The sequence below is a fragment of the Melospiza georgiana genome, chromosome 14 (genome assembly GCF_028018845.1).
Source record: "Melospiza georgiana isolate bMelGeo1 chromosome 14, bMelGeo1.pri, whole genome shotgun sequence".
Taxonomy (NCBI): domain Eukaryota; kingdom Metazoa; phylum Chordata; class Aves; order Passeriformes; family Passerellidae; genus Melospiza; species Melospiza georgiana.
Window position 1 is genome coordinate 12,309,466 of NC_080443.1, and position 22,209 is coordinate 12,331,674.

The 22,209-nt window shown below is 40.3% G+C and overlaps 2 protein-coding genes across 4 annotated transcripts; one reads left to right on the top strand and one right to left on the bottom strand.

The window, feature by feature from the left end:
• Positions 1-1,250: 1,250 nt before the first annotated feature.
• DDX28 (DEAD-box helicase 28) lies at positions 1,251-3,617 on the bottom strand. Its single transcript, XM_058033999.1, has one exon. The coding sequence runs from the start codon at positions 3,615-3,617 to the stop codon at positions 1,986-1,988; it is 1,632 nt and encodes a 543-aa protein (XP_057889982.1). The 3' UTR covers positions 1,251-1,985.
• On the top strand, positions 3,027-19,283 carry DUS2 (dihydrouridine synthase 2). 3 transcript variants are annotated; one of them, XM_058034002.1, is made up of 16 exons: positions 3,027-3,062; positions 4,046-4,185; positions 5,094-5,139; positions 5,827-5,918; positions 6,767-6,810; positions 7,470-7,534; positions 8,650-8,693; positions 9,291-9,356; positions 11,030-11,100; positions 11,477-11,563; positions 11,669-11,837; positions 12,782-12,903; positions 15,509-15,652; positions 16,802-16,889; positions 17,524-17,597; positions 18,792-19,283. In XM_058034002.1, the coding sequence occupies exons 2-16, from the start codon at positions 4,063-4,065 to the stop codon at positions 19,027-19,029; spliced, it is 1,473 nt and encodes a 490-aa protein (XP_057889985.1). In that variant the 5' UTR covers positions 3,027-3,062; positions 4,046-4,062; the 3' UTR covers positions 19,030-19,283. The 3 variants fall into 3 exon arrangements, with proteins under 3 accessions (XP_057889985.1, XP_057889984.1, XP_057889986.1); XM_058034001.1 differs by lacking the exon at positions 3,027-3,062 and adding an exon at positions 3,681-3,722; XM_058034003.1 differs by lacking the exons at positions 3,027-3,062; positions 9,291-9,356 and adding an exon at positions 3,681-3,722.
• Positions 19,284-22,209: the final 2,926 nt, after the last annotated feature.

The following is a 22,209-nucleotide window of genomic DNA, read 5'->3' on the forward strand; positions in this document are numbered from 1 at the left end:
CTCACTACTGGGGGTAGGGTCTCTATACCCCCTTGAAGGCTTTGCTGTAGCATTTACCTATTGGGCAATTACACCTTTCACATGATGTGCCAGTGGTGAGGCTGTCTGCATTTGGTGGCTCTGTATCAGCTTGTACACCCCAGAGTGAGTGTCTGTGTGCTCCTGTGTGTAATTACTGCTGTTAATCACTGGCTCCAGCAACTGTCCCTTGGTGAGCAACAATACAACAGTGCTACTTCTCAATATATGCTTAAAAAACTGTGGCTTTGTTTGAAAGTACTGTCTACAAAAGGCTTTGTTGGTAAATAGTGTTCTCTTGAATCTATCGACCCAAGTGGCTTTTTATTAGTCACTTTAGTATATAAATGCCTGAAATTTGTGGTGAGGGTTTGTTTGGGTTTTTTGTTTGATTGCTTGGGCTTTTTGACAAATTGCTGTGATCAACAGTGCCCTAGCAACAAAAGGTAAGGTCATTGTACCAAGTTCATTACTTGTAACAATGGCTGAAAGAATTTCATTATTTCACTGTGTTGTCTAATTCAGTATTTCTGTGTGCTGCAATCCAGACTGCACTTTTCATAGACTGTAAAAATGTGTGTTACTGAAGTTAAACTACAAATTATATGCTGTCCATGCAATGAATGGGTTTCCAGTCTCCAAATGGATCACTCTCACTATATTTCTAAAACTTGGGAGCTATTGTATTAAATAATTTTATTGCAGTTTGTAACTTCGTTTATGAGCCTCCTAAATGTGCAATATGAACAGAGCACAAGTGCAACAGGATAAAGTCACTGCCTATCTTTGGGTGACTATCTGCACAAGTTTTCTCTTTGTTTAACTTTTACTCTAGAGAGTAGCTCCAGTGAATTATTTGCTTAGGAACTAGATTTAGATCCAATGCTGTGATCTTCTCATTTACTATAATGTAGAAATCTGCTATTTCTACATTCCCAGTGATAGCATAGCCTAAAGCGGAGAGCATGGGAAAAACAGCGACTAAAAAAAAGGGTTGTGGCAAATCACTGCAACAGAAATCAGAGCTAAAATGCTTATTTGTGTGACTATTTACCATGGATACAAACTAGCAGCTAGATATGAAATAACCTCAGACTCACTTCAACTCTCTTGGTTGGAAGCAAAATAGGACAAAGGCACAACATTCAAAAGAAATCCTACACTCACTCTGTTAGGTGAGAGTCATTAGAACCTGTGAGTCAACACACTTATTTAAGAGAAGCCATCTTCCAGTGTGCTGGTGTTGGGATTTTTTGGTTTTTTTACAACCAGTTCAGAAACTGTACGTGTCACTATAGTATGCAGAAAAAAAATGCACAGGAAACACTTTAGGGCTTTTTATTTAATATAATATGAAGGAACAAGATCCCATTTCTCAGTGAAAGGTAACCATAAAATAACAAATTAAGGCCTTGAAAGAGCCCCAGGAATTAGTGCCTTCTCATTCCCATTGTACAGGTATCTGGTCTAGAATTCTCCAAATGAACTGCTACATCACAAGAAAATAAAGCATCCTTTGTCCTTTAGTCCTTTGTGTCTGTAACTGGTCAGGTTTTTTCTTTTGCCACAGTAGCAATTTTTCAGTTTTAATAACGAATATTAGCTGATGGTGGTGGGCATTAATGAAATGCAATAGAACTGTATATCATACAAACATACTTTCATTTGGATTTGAATTTAAATTATGTCTCAAAATAAGTAAACCAAATCAACTGATGAAATAATTCTTCAATATTCTCCAAAAGCATTCTATTACTCACTTACTAGTTTCCTTTGAGAAAGCCACAGGTTATGATGGCTGTGCAAATGAATACTGCAGCTTCCAGAACAGTGCACAAAGTTAATCTGGTCATCTGATTCTGAAATTCAGCTCTATTCTTTCAATCTGCCTTACACACAGCAGCTCATTCCCTCTGCCTTAACGGCCTCAAGGGAAGCCCCTACCAGGGAATGCCTGGCAACCTGAATCAACCTGCATTAGGAGAAGGTTTATTAATAGAGTCCATCCCTGGGAGACCTGTCCTTTTCCGGGCTGCAGTCTCTATTTTCCGTACCAGGTCCACGTCCCACCGATGGGTGACAAAACTAACCACAGCTCCGGGTGCCTTGCTCCCGACCCGGCCGACTCTCCCGGCACGGTGCAGGTAGTCCTGCAGGGTGTCTGGGAAGTCATAGTTGACCACCAGCTGCACACTGCTGGTGTCCAGCCCCCGTGAGGCAAGGTCAGTGCAGACAAGGACAGACACGTCTCCCTTCTGGAAAGAGGCGAAGATGCCGGCTCTAGCAGCTGCCGACATCTGCCCCTGCAGCCTCAGGTGCTTGATTCTGTGGTCGTCCAGGATATAGCCCAGCCAGTTGACGGTGCTGGCACTGTTGCAGAAGATGAGAACAGCCCCGCCTGATGATGGGCGCTCCTTGAGCAGCTGCAGCAATTCGGGCAGCTTGTCCCGGCCTTTGAGGCGGACGAACTTCTGCTGGACGTGAGGCGGCAGGCGGTGCAGGCTCTGGGTGCTGAGGGTGACAAACCGGCCCACGTCAGTGAATTTCGCCAGCGTCTCGCTGAGCCCCGCGGGGAAGGTGGCTCCGACCACGACCACCTGCGTCCTCTCCTCGTCGGGCCCGGCCGGCCCGGGAGCGCCGGCGGCCAGGGGCGCGTGTGCCAGGATCTCCTCCAGCAGCTCCGTGAAGGACTCGTCCATCAGCGAGTCCGCCTCGTCCAGCACCATCCAGCGCAGCCTCTCCAGGGCCAGGAAGCGCCGCCTCAGCGCCTCCCGCAGCGCGCCGGGGGTGCCCAGCAGCACGGCGGGGCCCGGCGGCGGCGCCCGCAGCTGCCTCCGCAGCCCGCCCGCGGCCCCGCCGCCCGTGAGGCCGCGCACCGCCAGCCCCGCGGGCGCGCACAGCGCCGCCGCCACCGCACCCACCTGCGCCGCCAGCTCCCGCGACGGCAGCACCACCAGCCCGCGGGGAGCCGCCGGCCCCGCCGCCACCGCCTCCGCTGCCGGCGCCTCGGGGCGGCCGAGCAGGCGCTCCAGCAGCGGCAGCAGGTACGCCAGAGTCTTCCCGCTGCCCGTCTCGGCGGCGCACAGCGCGCTGCGGCCGCGGCGCAGCGCGGGGATGGCGAGGCGCTGCACGGCCGTGGGCCGGCCGATGGAGAGCCGCTCCAGGCCGGCCAGCAGCGCCGGCTGCAGCCCCAGCTCGGCGAAGGTCGGGCCCTGTCCCCCCTCAGCCGGCAGCGCCTGCAAGGCGGGAGCCGCCTGCTGCGAGGGTTCTAGCTGGAAGTAATCCCCGTACGCCTTCCGGTGCTTCCATCCCGCCGAAACCAGCGGCGGCTGCTCCCAGCGCCCCACGGTCTGCCAGCGGGGCTGGCTCAGCTCCGGCCGCCGGCTCCGCAGCAGCAGCTTCCCGGAACGCGGCGCCGCCGCCTCCCGCTGCTCGCGCCGCCGGCGCTGCGCGCCCCGCTGCAGGCGCTGCCGCAGGGCCCAGGGGACGCGCACCACGGCCCCGGGGGGCTGCGGGCTCCCCGCCGCCGCTGTACCGCTGCCCGCCGGCCGCCGCGGCAGCAGCAGCGGGAGGGCGAGCCCTGCCCGGCCCAGCGCCATCGCGGTCCCCACGTGGGGCGGCGGCGCTGCCCGATGACGCCTGAAACAGGCGCTGGCCCCGGCTCTCCCCGCCCCGCGGAGCCGCGGCGGAGCCACGCGAGGAGGGTGAGTGCGGCCGGCGCTGCCGCTCCCTTCTTTCACCTTTTTCCGCTGCCGGCTGAGAGCGTTCCCCGCGCCGCCACCGCGGGAGCAGTCGCGGCCCTGAGGGGCTCCGGCAGGGGCGGCGCGGGGCCCCTCGCTCGGGAAGGAGCCCGTGGGGCGGGGAGCAGCCCCCGGTGTCCTCAGGCTGGGTGAGCCCGGTCCCCGCTGCCCGGCGAGCCCCTCACCCCTGGCGGGGCCCCCACCGCCCCTTCCCAGGAAAGGACACGCCTGTGTTTGCGGGTGGGAAATGACACTCCGTGACGGTGCCCCTGGGCTCTCTCTTTCAGGTGGTACAGCAGCGGGAATGACGGTGAACGCACCGCTGTGCTTCAGGGGAAAGAAGATCTTGGCTCCAATGGTGCGAGTGGGGACGCTCCCCATGCGGCTGCTTGCTCTGGACTACGGTGCCGATATCGTGTACTGTGAGGTATGGAGAAGGAGCTAATGAGGCGGTTTTATCTGACAACATTGTTATTAAGGAAAGTACAAATGGACGTTTTTAATTGTATGACTTGTTCTTTTTACACATAGTTTTCAATTAAAAAGGAGGAAAGAAGAATCTCTTTGTCTTGAGGCATTTCTCTGAGCCATTCTCAACTTATGGCAAATCCATATTTATAGACTGTTCAGTAACTTCATGTAATTTAGACAAAACATCATAACAATTTCCTCAAGTTGTACTTTTATTTGCATTTGAGGGGGGTAGGGTGTTGGGTTTTTTGGGGTTTTGTTTTGCATTTTGTTTCAGTAGAGTCAGAACTTTGAAGCAACTTTGAAGACTGACTTCATGTCTCATCTGGTTAGTTCTGCTGTGCCTCCATGTATTTCACTGATAACATTGCTCTCCTTGTTTCTTAAACACTTTTTTTTAAGGCTGCCTGAAACTGAGGTGTGGGGTCCTCAGCACAAGAACTGTGTGGACCTGTTAGAGTAGATCCAGAGAGGCCACAGTGCTGATCAGAGGGCTGGAGCACCTCTCCTACAAACACAGGCTGAGAGAGTTGGGATTGTTCTCTCTGGGGAAGAGAACGCTCTGAGGAGACCTCGTTGAGCCCTTCCAGTGCTTCAAGGGAGCTTTTAAAAGGGAGAGAGAGGAACATTTTACAAGGACAGATAGTGATAGGACATGGGGTAATAGTTTTAAACTAAAGAGAGGACAGCTTTAGATTAGATATTAGTAAGAAGTTCTTTAACCAGAGGGTGCTGAGGTACTGGGAGAGGTTGCTCAGAGAAGTTGGTCTCTCTAGACAATTACTTAATAAAATGGGCAATTGTTTAGAGCTGACTAGCTGAAACAATTCAACTCACTGAGAGTTTTTTATCCTTTCTACTCAGGAGCTGATTGACATAAAGATGCTGCAGTGTAAGAGGGTTGTAAATGGTAAGTATGGCATTTCTTTTGATAATACCTGTAAGAAGTCTCTTTTCTATTTAAGAGAAAGGGTAATTATTTCTCTGAAGCATTTTTCTAGTGATTATAGTGATGTATCACTACTTACCATCTCACTGAATTGTGTCTAGGGCCTTACAGTAAGGTTTTGAAGTGCTGCCTTAGACCTGTCAGCTGCTCTAGTTTTAAACTTCCAGTTTGTTTGGACTGCAGTAGAGACAGTTTCCAATTACATGTCTTTTTAAATGTTAGCTGTTTGTGACATGATAATATACACACCTTTTAGTCTCTAGCAACACATACAAACATCACTGTTTATCATTCATTTATTAACTTGAAGTCCATGGGCTGGACTTGGAATAACGTGATTGTCACTGCAAGTTCTTAAAAAGGTACCTTTGGGACCTGGCCCTGTCTGAGTGGCATAGAGACAGTTATTTGCAGTGTCCCTGGTTGCAAACAGAAGTTCACTACAAATCTCTCCCCTCCTGCCCCTTCCCCAAAATAGTACTGTTCATTCTGGCTGAGTCATCATTGGGCTTTGGTACTTTTCAAAGACCATCACATGCCTTTGATGGCATTTCATTTGTATACAAATGACATGGTCATGTGACTTTTTTTAATTTTTGCATTTGTAGCATTTGTACAGAATTTTTATCTGTTTCTCATTTCATACAGAAGTACTTGAAACAGTGGACTTTGTTGCACCTAATGACAGAGTTGTTTTCAGAACTTGTGAAAGGGAGAGAGAGCATGTTGTCTTCCAAATGGTAAGAAACTAGAGACTCTTCTACCAACATAGTTAAATGAGGTGGCTTCACACCAAAGGTGCTGCAGAATTTCTGAGCTGTTGGTACAAATCAAGATTCTGCATTGTAAGTTCTCCTAAGAGGTGATTAAGATAACCTCTGTGCTCCTCAGCAGCTTGGTTTTGTAAGAGGTATCTTAGATATTTCTGAACTTATGGATGTGGATATAAATTGTGCTGATGTCTGATCACACATTGAAGTTTTTCACTGTCCTGTGAACAGTGTCACTGGAAAGACTGAAAAAGGCAGCATTGTTTAGTATAGATAAGAGAGGATTAATGATTGCATTGGCTTTGCACAAATGGGTTAAAAATTCTCTTTGCTGAAGAGAAAATGACAGTAATTTGCTCTTAGAGACCACTCTGTGTAGGACAAGAGATGATGGCCTTGGAGGGAGGGGCAAGCATGAGTGGACTGCATTAGATACTGAAAAGACCCTTTTCAGTGGTAATGTAGCCCTCAAATAAGTTGCTTGTAGAGTCTGTAGAATTGTTATTAGTGGAGCTTTTTAAGAACATTAAAATAGATATCTGTTGCTGAGGGGCTAAGAACATTTAATATTGCTGTAGGTGAAGAGGGCAGATAGACCTCTTTGGATGCTTTTTTGTATCACCTTTTATCATCCAGTGGCTGACTCCACTATGTGCTGTAGGTAAATGTTTGAAATATCCAGTGTGCCCCTGAGTGGGTCTCTGTCTGTACTGAATGTTCAGAACAAATATAGTTGTACACATGTGCAAGTAAGCACCTTGGTTTTTTATTAATTTGATGATATTTTATAATTATAAATCCTCTTCTTTTACCAACAGGGTTCAGCAGATGCTGAAAGAGCCCTGGCAGTAGCTAAACTTGTGTAAGTCATTTTCCCTCAACCCCTTCTCACCTTGGGTTTGTCTGGGATTTTTTTGTGCAGAGGAATTATTGTAGAAGACAGGTTTTTTATGATAGCTCTTGATAGAACCAGGAAAAGTTCAGCTGCATGAATTCTGTGCTGGGATAGCTTCTTGCTAGTGCAAGTGTGTCCTTGATCTCTCCAGTATGAACCCTGGGTATTGCTGCAAGACCAGTACACCTGGAAATGTCCCTTACTGTTTGTGGTTTAAAGCCTGCAGTAATGTATTGTGCAGAAACCAAAAATGGCTCTTAAAAAGGTGGTTTTAAGCCTCCATTTAAATAGATGGAAGCTTCAATAGGGGTTACTATAGTGGTGAATTTAGTGGTGGATATACTTTATATAGGATTAAGTATATAGAAGGTATTTAAGATGAGTATCTGCAGCTTCTGCACAGCACTGGTTATTGAAACCTGTGAAGAGTCTGATCTTCAGACCATCATTAAGATTTATATATTTAACTTAAATAAGTGAGAAGCTAAAAATTCAGAAGTTCAAATGTACCTTAAGTTCTCATTTAAGCCTTTATGATGGTGGAACAAATTATGTGGCAAGATGTCTGTTTCTTGATTCTTGTTCTAATATGCTAAAAAATATTTTGATTTTTCCTTCTCTTTCAGAGAGAGTGACGTGGCTGGTATTGATATCAACATGGGATGCCCAAAAGAATATTCTACTAAGGCAAGTGGATTTTGATTATTTTGATTACTCTTAAATGAGCCTTTTCTGTCTTAGAGATATGGAGTGTGGAGTACACGGTCTGGTTTTCAAATTCAAGCAGTAAAATTTTGATTAAGAGAAAAATTAAATTTAATTGTTTGTAGTAAACAGAACACTCTGGAAGGTGTCATGGCCCTAGTACAGTAAAATAACATAGGCTGCTAGAAAATTCTTAAAGGCTAGATAAAATAAAGTGGTTAGGGTTTTTTAGTATTTTTCTGAAGTCATTAATTTGTTGGGTGAGTGAAATAAGTTCCGCCTAGCCTTAATAAAATTTGAAATCACAATTTGTCATCTGAGCAAATAGATGGCAAAAAGTAGTCACAGCTTAGTAATGCTGAATTCAATTCTTAGTCAGTTTTAAATGAGAGTACAATGGGTCACTTAAAACCTGGTTTGTTTGTTTTGTAATAAAGTACATGCAGTTCTAAATTAGTCCTGTATCTGTGACTAGAGCAGAGCAGTCAAACTGATTGTTAGGACTGTTAAGCTACTTGATGTAGAGATAAAGGATCAATAAATTGAACCATGGCACTCCATTTTGATGTCAAATGCTCCACAGAGCTGTGATTAAGAACAAAACACCAAATATCCATCTTGTACTAGGGTGAAATAGCAGGAGTACAACTGCTGGTGAGTGGTTATTCTCCAATAATAATTCTGGGTCAAAAAAATTTGTACAAAAAGTTATTGGCCTCTGCATCTATGTATGCAGATGAAACAGTGGGAAGAGCAGCTAAAATATTAAATAGTTCATAATTATGTTATGGATGAAAAATGGGAAAGTGGATGATTATGCTTGCTAAAAATAGCTTCCTGAAATCCTGTCTGCTCCCTGAAGTGATGAGAGCAAGGTGATCCCTGAATTATTGCTTAATTATTCTGATACAGGTCTAAGAAATGTAGCACCACGGTGTTCAGTAGTGCTTCTGTATTTTAAATTTTGCCATTTTTTCCTTAATATGATATTGTGCTTTTGTTGTGGTCTGCTTTTTTTCTATTTGCTATTTAGGCAAAACAATTGAGTTGAAAAATGTGTTTGCCTAGTGGGTAACAGTTTCTCTCTGTTTTCCCAGGGAGGTATGGGAGCAGCACTGCTGTCTGATCCTGACAAAATAGAGTCTGTAAGTATCACCTGGTAGGGCTGGAGGTGCCTTGGGAAGAATTGTGCACTGTGCTCTACTGGCAGCAGGAATGAGTTAATAAACAACAAATTTGTGATTGCTTGAGTGGAATACTCAGTTTAGGACACTGGAGTTAAGGTGATAGATAAATATTCTTGATTTAGTTCTCCTTGTCATTATGTGGACTATGAAACTGTACTTTTGGGCTTTTTTCAGTTTGAAAACTTTCAGTGTAGTGCGGTATTTGTGAGTTTTACATGTCTATGCATGTTTTTTGAAATCAGAGTTCACTGGTCACACCATATTAAAAGCAGGGTTGAAACTCCAGCAGCAGTTAATTGCTCTCTAAAAATCCAGTTCAAATCAACAAAGAAATGGCAGTAAAAATGTCTTAGACTATAAGTAGTCTTATGTACCTACTGGATAAAATTGTATATTCAGTTACAGACTGTATATGTCTGTCTATGTAAGATTCTTTATAGGGGTATAGTAAACAGTGTTACATTATTCAAATTTATTTTCAAGAGAGAAAGGAGGAGAGTTTTAGTGATTCCACTGTTGTGATCAGATTTTTGTCTTCCTTTTTTTTTTTTTCAGATATTGACCACCCTTGTTAAAGGAATTTGTAAACCAATAACCTGCAAAATCCGCATTTTGCCCTCAGTAAGAGCATAAATTGTTCTGAATTGTTCAGCTGTTACTGCTCTGATTTGCTATCAGTTAGAATATATGTTGTTCTAGTATGTTTCACTGTACACTGTTGCTGTGAAATAGCACTTGGAACTTGCAATTTCTGTTTGGGATGCTGTCCCAGCCTAAATCTGACCTGCAGGTGCACAGAGACTGTGACTGTGGCCTTGTCACTTTCTGTGATAGGCAAGAGCACAGAGGCTTTTATCCTCTAAATTTCTCAACTGAGTGATTTTTATGTCATAGAGGTTCCAGAGGGTGTAGGACAGCACTCTCAAGCAGCCACTAGATGCTGTTAGTTCCTGTTTTTCACATGGGGTGACCAATAGATAATTGTTTTCTGTTCTTTTAGACTAATTTTTCTTCCATACTGTTTTCTTGTTCTTGTAATTAGAACAGCCAATGAAGTTATGGGGTCTGTCTTTTTCAGGATCTTTTTCCAGAATTTTTTTACAGCTGATGTAGCTTCCTTACTGCTTTTTTTTTTTTTTTTTTTTTTTTTTTTTTTTTTTTTTTTTAAGATGAATTCTCTACATATTTTTAAACCTCCAAAAGATTGTACCTTTTGGAGTACCTTCTCTTTTAAAGACTGATTATTTAGCGATTGAGTATTTAATTACAATTTAGCAATTGGATATTTAATTACTTCCCAGATACTATGACTGTATATGACCTAAACAGATATTTCAGTAGATGGATGAACTCTACCTGAGCCAGCTTTGTTCAGACGTCATTTATGTGTTGGGATAAACAATTGAAGCTTGTGTGAAAAGAATCAGTAACCCAGTCTCAAATCATTTTGGTTCTGAAGTAATAAATTAAAGAACTGGCACCTTTATCCCAGAGCCTCCTCCTTTTTGTTTCAAGCTGGTTTTGGATAATGTCATCCCTCAGAACAACAGGTGAGCTTCTGTCTCTGCATCCCTGCCAGCTGGGACATGTTGCAGTTTTCAGACTGAATCTGATATCTTTGGGATGAGCCACAGATATTCCTTCAGCTTTTGAAAGGAAAATTTGCCTTTTTTTCATTCTCCCTTTCCCTAAAGATGCATAAGACAGGCTAGTGCAGCAGTGTGAAAATTTTATTTCTGCTTTTTAAGAGGATTTTCCCTCTTTGAAGATATACTGGGCATGTAAGAATATCCTTAGAATATTTTAGATGCTGGTTAACATTTTTAAGACACATCTGAGAGGAATATTTATAGTTGTGTGATTGCATGTTAGGTTGATTTCAGAAGGCATCCTCTGACTGAAAAGCATTTTAATTACAATTTACAGAGTAGTCATTAGAGAGGACTTGCTAATCAAATGTTCCAGTCATTTTCAATTGACAGTCTGAAAACCTTTGGAAAATATTCTCCTGCTACAGAGTATTGTGCTACCTAGTTTGAGAAAGTTTGTAATCTGTAGATTTAAGGAAGCATTGAAAATGCATTCTTTCTTTCTGCCATAGCATGTAGGTTTTTAATTGAAGTATGTATTAAATGTTTGTACATGTAATGTTATTGATGAAAGGCAGGAATCACATCACTCTTGATAAAAGAAGACTTCCAGCATTTGTTTGTACAATGTCACATGGTAGTTATTCATGATAGTTATTCCTTTTGCTTTGAATTAAAGTCATGTCCAACTGTCTTATCCCTCAGGTGGAGGATACTGTCAATCTGGTGAAGAGGATAGAGAAAACTGGCATTGCTGCCATTGCAGTCCATGGAAGGTAAATTGATTTTAGGCAAGAAAGATTTTTTTAGTTTGTTGATGACTGTACCACAGTATGATATGACTGATATGAGTATCCTCGATACACTAAATGTAATATGTGGTTCTGATTTCAACTGTTAACTGAATTGGTGTTCTAGGAAATCTAGGGAATTTAACTCTTTGCTGCTCTTTTCCTAAATATTTTTTCTCAAGACCAAATAAAACTAAAATTATCTTGCATACTTTGTATCTAAAAAATGAAATATATAAAACAAATAAGTTGAAACAAATATATCCCAATAATCCTTGTGCCATGTCTGCTGTGGTTTAGAGATCTATAAATTCTACAGGAAATCTTTGGTCTTGTCTTATGTTTTTTTTCTGTTGGAAAGGAAGAAGGAGGAGAGGCCTCAGCACCCTGTCCATTGTGATGTGATCAAGGCCATATCTGAAGCTGTCTCCATTCCAGTGATAGCAAAGTAAGTTGGACTAATTAGCTCATTCTGGTCAGATGCCTGTACTTAAGTTTTACAAGTGCAGGAAAAGGAGGCATGATTAATTATATTAGTGTTGTTAATTTTTAGTGGAGGATCTCATGACTTCATTAAGGAATATGCAGACATTGAGACCTTCCAGAAAGCAACAGCTGCCTCATCAGTCATGATTGCTCGTGCTGCCATGTGGAACCCCTCTGTCTTCAGAAAAGAGGGGTTTTGCCCCTTGAAGGATGTCATGCAAGATTACATCAAATATGTATGTTTTTATGAAGATCTTACATGTAATTAACATTGTTTAGAATTGTCCTACTGCAGTATCTTAACTCCTCTTAATTTCAAAGACTTGGTTCTGGGGATATTTTAACATAGTGCATGTTACACGATCCTTGCAAATCAATCCCTGCTTCCTCTGTTTGATTTTATTTAGAAATCTGTATGCAGAAAACATGTTTTTTAGCCCTTGTTTCTTGGGAACATTTATGAGGTTTACCAGGCTATCTAAAAATGTAAAGAAATCTAAAAATGTGTAGTCCAACCTTTTTGAAGTCACAGTTGTACAAACTGAGCAGATTATTATATACAGTATACAATATTGAATTTACAACATTGAACAGAAAGATGAAAGAGTACTAAATAATCAGTTGCTCCTAGATTCACTTTTAGAAATTAATTACTTTTCACAAACACAGTCAAGAAGTATTTGCAGTAGGAAAGCAAAGGGAATGATTTGCCAATAAAGTAATTGGCAAATTACTATGTTGTAGTACTGTAGTTCCATTAGCCAAGTCATCTAATGTATAAAGTTTTATCCATTATTCAAAAGACAAAATTTTAATGATGTCATAGGGAATTAGCCAGAAATCTGAACTTTAATCATGTCATCAAATCAAATTATTTTTTTAATTTGAGCTTGCTATTAACAAGTTACTTACTAAAATATCAGTGCATTGCTAGTCAATGATGTGAACAGGTCAACTCTTTCTTCAGAAGTATATGAGTCAGTTGAACTTTAGTTGGTGAAGTCATGCCAAAATAATCAGATTATAGTCACATTCATGGGTTTTGTTGAATCTGTTACTGAGGAAACTGCACTGTGGTTTGCCTTTCAAAAATGATTGGGGAAGTCATCAAGACACCATGTGCAGTGCAGAAGATAAATTTGTTTGGTGTGGTTTTGAATTCTCTGTTTCTTTCCATCAGGCAGTGAGGTATGACAATCACTACACCAACACTAAATATTGCTTGTGTCAGATGTTAAGAGAACAGTTGGAAACTACTCAGGGTAAGAAGCTGCATGCTGCACAGTCCACACAGGAGATCTGGTAAGCATGGACTTCAGAAAAGAGTTGTATTCTGTCAAACTTGCACACCACTTCTCTGTCCAGCACTGCTTGGCATTTCACACTGTCAGGAGAAGTTACAAAAACTCCAAAAATAACCCCCAAAAATCCTGATGGGAGATGTGAAATATCAGAGTAAACTTTTTCAGGTTTCCTCCATGCTCAGATGTTAAATCTTTAGCCCTAAAACTCTCTATATTCAGCACACTCATTTGAGTGGTGCTTCACTGAGTGACAAGCATTTATCCAGTATTTGCATGAAGTGATTAAGAAAAATTTCAGCTTGTCTGAAACTTTGTGGAACTTGTCTTCTTCCAAGGATTTGATTTAGCTTTCCCACTTGCATGTGAGGTTTGTAATGTTACTGGAATATTTATAACATTTTTTTTTAAATGAACACTTAGGAACACAGAAACATGCATCAGGGTTGCCTGGTACTTAATTGTAATTTTTTGTGCTGCTTTTCGTTTCTGGAACACCTTAATGAATAATGGCAATCTTTCTGAGGACATATAGTAGCTTTAAAGAATCTTATCATCCTGCATATCTGAAACGGACTGGATGAAATTTCTCAGTGGGAGAGACAGAAATGAAAGAACAAAAATTTTGAGAGAAACCATAAAATAGGCAGATGAATAAAGAATTAGCACTGAATTAGGAGAATTCAGGTTTGGACACGTTTCAAATGGAACAAAAAGCTCTGAGCTTGCATGTGTAATATCCATGTTGTGTGTTATAATTATCTTTCTGGTAGAAGGGAGGGGAGAAGTCTCCTTGTTTTCTATAAAATGAGCAGTCTGAAACTGTTTGATATCTAATGTGTATGAAAATGGATAGAAATGTTGAAAGCTTGAAATATTTTGAAAAATAATATATTGGTTTCTAGCAAACCCTAATCAGCATTTGGTTTATGTTCAAGAGAAATGGAAATGCCTGCAATCCTTTTGCCATTTTATTGCCTTTTACCAATTTTGGCTTTCTAGAAATAATTCTGTCCATGTTTATTACATTACAGTACAATGAAGGGAATTTGTATTGCATATATGAAGGGAGCTAGACTTCATTATTCTTAAAGGAGCAATGGAATCTATGAACAACATTTAAACTTTGCAAGTTACTTTTCACTTTGGCAACTTAAAGAATTTAACTTGTTTTAGTATGCTAACAGACTATTTTGATTATAGATTTTGAGTTTAGGAAAAAAGATAAAGTATAGATTAGAACTCAAATATTTTGCAGCTTCAGTAAAGTCTTAGCCCAGAGGGTGGTGGTGTTTTCTGCTGCATGAATACCATTGCAGAGCATGTAAAATAAATACTGTAAGTAACAGTTTTACACAGGTAATTAGAGGTGTCACAGTTCATACACATAAACACTGGATAGAGATCTAGTGTAAAACTGTGGGGTTTATGTGCTATGCCTAACAATTCTTTAGGGGCTTCCAAAATCAAACTCTCTGGTTTTGTAAATGTGATGCAATACCAGCTTCAAAATGGGCTAAAACAATGTGTGTGCAGGAGAGGGGGACAGAGAGAGCCATTTGGAAATTTATGAAACTGTTTTCTGCCAGCAAACTTGGTCTTTTAACCCCTGTTCTGAACAACCTGTTTCATGTCCAGATAACTGAGGAACATTCAGTTTTTAAAATGCACTACTTTATCTTCAGACAATTATAGTGCATAATTCTGCTGTCTCCTGGTGGTGAGGATGGGTTACAGCCATTTGAGCTTTAACCTCAGTGCTGAATGCAAGAGAACAGCCTGCTGCTCTTCCCACAAAACATTTTCATAGCAGGATGTAATAAATTGCCTTCCCTTAGAAGCACATAAGTCAGTATTTTTCAGCTTCATTGCTTTTTTGCTTGGAGCATTGGAGATGGCTTTGTGGGCAAAATCCATTTTGTCATTGAGCAGTCCTGTATCAACCAGCATCTTCATAGCCAAAAGTAAAAGTCTCTTTTATGCTGCAGGTTTTATTGCCATTATCATCTGTAGAAAATCAATAGTCTCAGTTTTTCAAAGTAGATCCAACCTGCCATGAGTTTGAAATTTAAAAGGGTTTGAGGCTTTTGCCTTTGACTAAAATCCTTGTTGCTGCTTCTCTTTATTTGGGCTTGTGAATAATACTCTGAAGTCAGAAAATCTGAGATTTTGAGGGGTTTGGATGCTATAGTGTTTATTGCTTATAGTATTTTTAATCACTCTAATTAGAAGAAGATTCTTTTTCTTCCTTTTTGCTCGTATTGCCCTTGTGGAGTTGATGCACCAGGAGTCACACTGAGGTGTTTGTTTGCTGATTTATCCAACTGCAAGTTATTAATGAACTAATAGCTTGAACATTGCAGGACCTGTATTTCTGACTGATTCTCCCTGCCCTTCCAGGCTACAAATTGCATATGTAGTGCTGGAAATTAGAACATCCTTTTCCTACTTGTAGTTCAATGCAATGTCACTGTGCAGAATTCAGCCACACTTCCACTTAACATGTACTGTAAACACAATTGATTTCTACATTTTCTTTCTCTGTCATAATGTGATTCAAAAATTTATAAACTGATCTCTAATATAAAGGAATTCTGTTTGAATAGTGAAGCCTTTGAAATGGGTGACTTCTATGAAGAAACCACAGCTATTTTTGAAGCAAAGAAAACATCTTTAGAAACCAAGGTGCAAGATGAAGATGACCAAACAGAAGATCCAGATGTAATAAAAATGGCTGTTAGATTTGACAAGTAAGTGTGCAAATCAATTTTTTCACTCTCTTGCATCTCTGAATAATAACTGTGAGGCTGACAGTGTCTTAACAGTTTTTTGAAAATGATGATTTGCAAAACAGCACTTACTGGGTGAATTCCTATGAAGCAGTAAGTGAACATCATTGCATAATCACCACTTTTCCTGTGCCATTTGGATGCTGTAGGATGTTCTCTAGTTCCAGGCTTCCCGAGACTGCTTAATTCTCTCACTTAACTTTTGCAAGTGCTGAGTGCTCTAAAAGAAAATTAAAAATAGAACATCTCCATGTAGAAAAGTGTATTACAAATATGTAGAGTTCAGTTATTTTTAGTGAAACTTGACTAAAACATAATTTTTCTATAAAAAGTCCCGAACAAATTTCTTAATACTCTTCTAAGCAGAGAACACGCTCATCTGAAGTCTTCCAAATGTGTTCCACTCATAAGCTGTTCCTTGAAAAATTAATTCATGGAGATGAATTCTATTTTATATCATTTTTAATTATAATCTCTGAAGCCTGTAGAATTGCTGTTACTTTCCATGTTAAACTCATATTTGCTGGTTTTGCTAATAGGCCTATCAAACAGCTCTAGTGTGATATGCAAAATCCTCCACAAATGCAGTCATAGTGCTTTAATATTTAGAGGATATATTACCTGACTCCTTGAGAACTGAATACAGATTTTTTTAAATGTTTTTTTTCTGCCATATGTAAGGGTCTGTAATTCTTTGTTGATAACTGAATAAATTCCTACATTTTCTACCCTTTTTTTTCATTTGATTACTGCTTCGTAACAAAAGCAGCTTCTCCTTTTTACTACTGGTGTTTAATTGGTGCTTATAATAAGCAGTAGCAAACTGTATCTCTCTTCTGTGTCACATAGCTAGAATCTCCTTTCTGCTAAGTATGTCTTTTCTAGCTGTATTACTACAGGGTGTAAATGTTCAGGAAAACTTTAGATTTTATTTTAGATGTTTTGTGACACCTATTACTTGAGTTCTCTAATGAAGAAGAAGCATCTTCTTCATAATTTGAGCTGTAAAATTACACTTCAAATAACTGGTAGAAGTAATACAAAAGACATCACTGTCTTTTTAAAATAGAACTTTGTGCACCGTTGTTGACAACAAATTTTTCTGTCTAGGCGAGAATATCCACCACAGATCACTCCAAAAATGTATCTTCTGGAATGGTGTAGGAAAGAAAAGCATCCTCAGCCTGTTTATGAAACTGTGAGTGAATGAGAAACTCTTTCAAACCTCTCCCTCTGCCTTGTATATGAAATTAAGTATTTTAGGACTCAAGGTAGTGAGAAATTCTGCTTCAGCTTTCTGGTTTAGCTCTTTCAGAAAGCAGCTGCAGAAATGGTAATGCACACAGATATGGCAACAGCAGCTTATTTTATTAGAAAATAAAAAATCCAAAGTCAGGCCTTCAGTCTGCTTTTGATTAATTTGTGAAAGAAGTTGCTGTAACTTTCTGGTCATTATATAGAAACCCATGACTCACCTTTTACTACTTCTGTGAAGTAAAGAATTAAGTCTTGGAATGTTTTCTCTGTTGCACACTGTTACAGATAGGAGCTGTATGGGACAGGAGCACCTGTTTGGTTACATTGGCAACATTATTTGATTACTTTTTAGTTTTGTAAAGCAAAAATATTTATAACTTGGACAATTTGTTAATTTTTTAATGTTGTATATGTATGGTGAAATTTGTGGTGTGAATTAGAGTAATGTTAAAGTTATGTTACTTGTTATCCTTGTCTTTATAAATATGAAGGAATGTTGATGATGTTGTTTCTTATTTAAATTACATGACTGGTTTTTGACAACCCCTTTCCTTTTAATTCTTTTTTTTCTACAGGTTCAAAGACCACTGGATAGATTATTCTGTTCAGTAGTGACAGTAGCTGAGCGAAAATACCGATCAAGTCTGTGGTAAGCCATCCTTAATGGGTTTTTCAGCTGGATTTTTGTTTCTGAAATGTTGCTTAAAAACTTTCATTAAAAGGATATTCTAGTTTATTCCATTTGCCTTTGATAAAGGTCAACTGAAAGTTACCTCCTAAAGCTACTTCTAGGAGGGAGAAAGGATTAAAAACTTCTGAGAATTGAATGTGACAAGAGGAAGTAAGCATTGGCATAATCAAGTAAACAGTTACAGATTTTAATTCACTTTGTGTTAGTCCACAAATTGTATTGGAAGGGGAGCAAATAGGTGACCCAGTTCCATTCTGTATGTGATGAGTGCAGAAAGAAGCCAAGGGAGGCAGAGGGGAATGTTGGAGCAGGTCATGTCTTCAGCCACTGCAGCAGATCCTTTCCAATAAGAAGTCAGGACTAAGTGTCTGTATTCAGTGAAGCAGAGTTCTTGGAGATCACAATTAATTAGCAGCTCCATCCAGGTCTGCTCTAAAGTTTCTTGATGGTATTTTATACAATCATCTATTAATACTAGAGTTGATTTTGAGGCATTTGCACCTAAGGTGATCTTGATTTAACTGCAAAGCTAGAGCTCAGCATTGAACATTTTAAACAGGACAAGCACACACAACTGCTTTGCTGCCTTCCTGTTCAGAGACTTTAGGAAGTTATGCTCAGCTGATATGAAATTTTGAGAAGAAAATGTTTTCAAATACTGACTTCCACAAATGTGTGATGGGCAGTCTTTCTCAGAAGTGACAGAATTTTTATTATTGCGGAACAGTTCCTGCTTTTGTCAGCATCAATGAACTTGTCCAGCTGACAGAGAATGTACTTACGCCTGAGCCTCTTTCAAGAAAAGTGATCCTTCATAACTCAGTTTTGTTTAGTGATCAGATGTGTAAAAGTTACCTTTCTGTGGGGCAAACACACATTGGTTGTGTACCTTTGACATGGAGAGTGTTCAAGAGACAAGCCCTCATAGAGACAGATTTTCTAGGAATATTCCATCAGGAGTGATGCATCAACACTTGACACTTAGCAAGATTGAAATAATTTCTGGAAATGACCTGGTTTGTTTTTCTGCTGTGAGATGACGACAAATGCTGTTTGTTTCATGATGTTGCATCAGAGACAGGAAATTGTCTCTTGGCAGTGTAGAGACCTCAGTTTCTACTTTCACGTGTGCTCTGTGTGCTTGCTCTTCAGGGACAAGTCCAAGAAACTGGCAGAACAGGCTGCAGCTATTGTCTGTCTGAGAGCACTGGGTGTCCCAGAGGGAAAGCTCTGTGAGGGAGAAAATCACCTGATTAACAAACGCAAGAGGGGGGACCAGGAGCCCCTGATTAACAGAGACCATGGAGAGGAGCTTGCTGAGCCTTCCCATAAAAAAGCCAATTTTATTGAAGACACTTCTGACATGAATGTGCCGAAGATGCCACGATAGCATGGAATTAATGGAAATTAGAGGTTTCATGCCTATGCAGCTACAAATGAGCTCCTGTTTGTATATCTTGCTGTTCACATTTCGTTTGGATTCTCTCAGAGACAGATACATTTCCCAGTTGTGAAAGATGCCACTGAGATGTTTACTGTTCACCACCCACTGTCCCTATGGTGCCTTTCAGATGATAATTAGGAACTTGATTTTAAACAACATGGAGAAGGTAATCCCAGTAATAAAACTTTTTTAAAATATCAGGTATTTTCAAAGCAACTTTGTCATTGGTTTCATTACTTGTTTTTTTATTCTTATTAAGTCTACAGTGTGCGGGTAAGAGACGTATTGATACATCATCCACAAACAGAGGAATCTAACTGTATATTGGAACTGTGTAGTTAATCAGAAAAATCAATGTAGGAAAATAATTAGTAGCAAAGTAGGCATGGTTGTGTGAGTTGAGTTTTATGCATGTTTTGCAAGCTTTGTTTATACCCTTCATGTATCAAGAAAAAGGTCTTTTGCAGAAAGAAGGACTTAAAAATTGTAAGACAAGCATTAAAATAACATTCTTCTGTGATAACTTCTACTATATTTTACCTTCAGAAATAGGCAGTACCATTAACTCTCCTTTTCTGGTCTTAGGTGTTAACAATTGTGTCTTTCCAGTAAGGAGCTGGAGCCAAGCCTGGTAGCACTGACTTTGTTGAATGAAGGTCCTTTTTGTCTTTTGAACTTGAAAGTCCTCGTAAATGTCTACAATTAGATTACTTGCAGTAACGGCCATCCAAATATGGCCTTGTATGTTCTTGAAATGTGACCTTGTTTGTCTCAGCAATCAGCTGTTTGAGATACAGGGGTCTTGATCAAAGGCCCATGTTCTCTTCTTTGTTTTCATCATCACAACCTCTTATTAAAGTAAACTGTAAGTAAATGCTGTATGCCCGGAGAGGATACAGACCCTGTGTAATTCAGGACAGCTCAGCTGTGCTTGTCTCATTCAAATTAGAGTTCTGAATCCTCAAAAAGATGCCAAAAGAATTCAGAGAGATTTGTTGTTAACAGTCTATTGAAACAGTGGCTTAGTTTCACTCAACAGTGTGAAGGATTGTGAGATTATCAGCTCTGGTCAGAAAACAAAATGGTGGGGATGTATCATGCCATGATCTCTAAAGTACTTTGGATAAAGAATTTACAAGATATAATTCATTTGGCTGTAACTCATAAAGAATCTTTCTATTTAAAAATTTGCTTCTTTTCCTCAAGTGGTAGTGCCACATTAAACCATTATTTTAAAAAGGAAAAACAGTATCTCATCAGACAGTATTCAGGGTTGTGAAGTTAAAATGTTTGCTGTTTAGATTAATTGACAGTAAGTCTATACAGTTTAGGAAGAAGTTTTTCTTGTTCAATTTGTACATTACAGTAAACCCACTTTAATATATTTATATTTGATATCATTTTAGTGCTACAATTTTACTCTGAAGCACTAAAAAAATTTGTAGTATTAATCAGAAATCTCAGAAGTAGCCCTTTTCCTATTATAAGTTCTATCTGGAATATCTTACTTTTGTCAGAACTATTTGAAGCCACAATAATAAAGAAAAAGTCATTTTTAGGTCCTTCTACCAGTGTGATTTGCAGGGTCTAATGTAATAGAATCATGGAATGTTTGAGTGTGGAAAGGACCTCTGGAGATTGCGTGATCCAAACCCCATGCTCAAAGCAGGATGAATTAGGGCAGGTTTCTCAGGACTGTGTCTAACTGGGTTTTACACATCTTCAAGGGTTGAGACTCCACAACCTTTCTTGGCAACTCATTCCAGTGTTTGAGCATCCTCAAGGTAAGCAAAAGTGAGGGTTTTTTCCTTCTTCTACATGGAATATCCTGAATTTCAATTTGTGCCCATTGCCTCTTGTCCTTCCACACAGAAGGATCTGGCTTAGTCTTGTAATCATTGTCTGTCTAAAAGGAAAATTGAATCTTTGGGTAATGATGTTGCCTAAGTACACGGTAGACTTGTATGGCAGCAATTACTGTGGATCAGTGGGAGTTCCAGTGGATTGGGATGAGTTAATAGATGAGTCAGCCATGAGAAGCATGTTATTCCTCTTTTGACCCAGAAAACCCAAAAAATTACTCAGGAGAAAGTGTGTCACTGCTGACTTGAACTTCTTACAGAAGTGAGATAGGATCATTCAATGTAGGAGCCAAGGTGTTCATAACAGTATTTGTACCTTGGGGGTTTTATTTCTGGTGCTTTGTCATGTGATGTGAATGTGCCTCCTCCTGCCTGAGTGAGGTACAGCCTGTGCAGACTTTTCATATTGCTTCCTTCAGCCAGTGACTCCATTCATGCAGAGCACAGGTTTGTGCTGAGAGCTTGGTGTTCCAGTGCTGCTTGAGGAGGTGTAAATCCTGGATTCATTTGATCACTGAGCAGATTTCTGCAGGATGCTGTCAAACATTCACATGTAACTGTAGTTGAAGACAGATACCTTAATACAGGTAGCATGAATACCAGCCTGGAGGGGCTTTACTACTCATCTTATATTACAGAATATGTGCCTTGGTTTGGTTGGTGGAGAGAGGTGGATAAAGCTGGCTGCATAGTTTGCTAGGAGTGAAACAAATTCTGTGTTAACACTAGCCTGCAAAGTGTGTTTATTAAATCAAATGGGTGCTAAACCTTGGGGGGGATGTTTCTGTTTTTAATGACCTCATGTTTTCAAATCCTTCCTGAAATTATTACACAGTTGCCAATGTTACACTTACTCCCCTTAGCTCTCTGCAGTGCTTGTACACACTAATGGGGCTGTCTGTGCTGTATCTATGGATAGGCCAAACAGAGCCTGTGAAAATGAGAGTGAGGAGTCACTCTGTTGGAATGAGCTTTTAATGCTAAATATAGAAGGGCTGTAATTCTGGCAAATGGCTAGAAAGTGTAACATTTGACACCTTTGATCAGTTTCAGGAAGAACCAAAGAAATGTTGCACTTGTATATATATATCTATGTGCTTGCCAGAATGTTGTGATTTGATGACTTTATGTTACATACTTTCACTCCTTGTAACTGTTACAACCAATGTGTGGCGACTTTGATCATTGAATTCATCCTAACCAGTTCTACAGATAGGATCACATATGATAAATGGAGTTATCCTTTCTCAGCATTGGTGGAAAT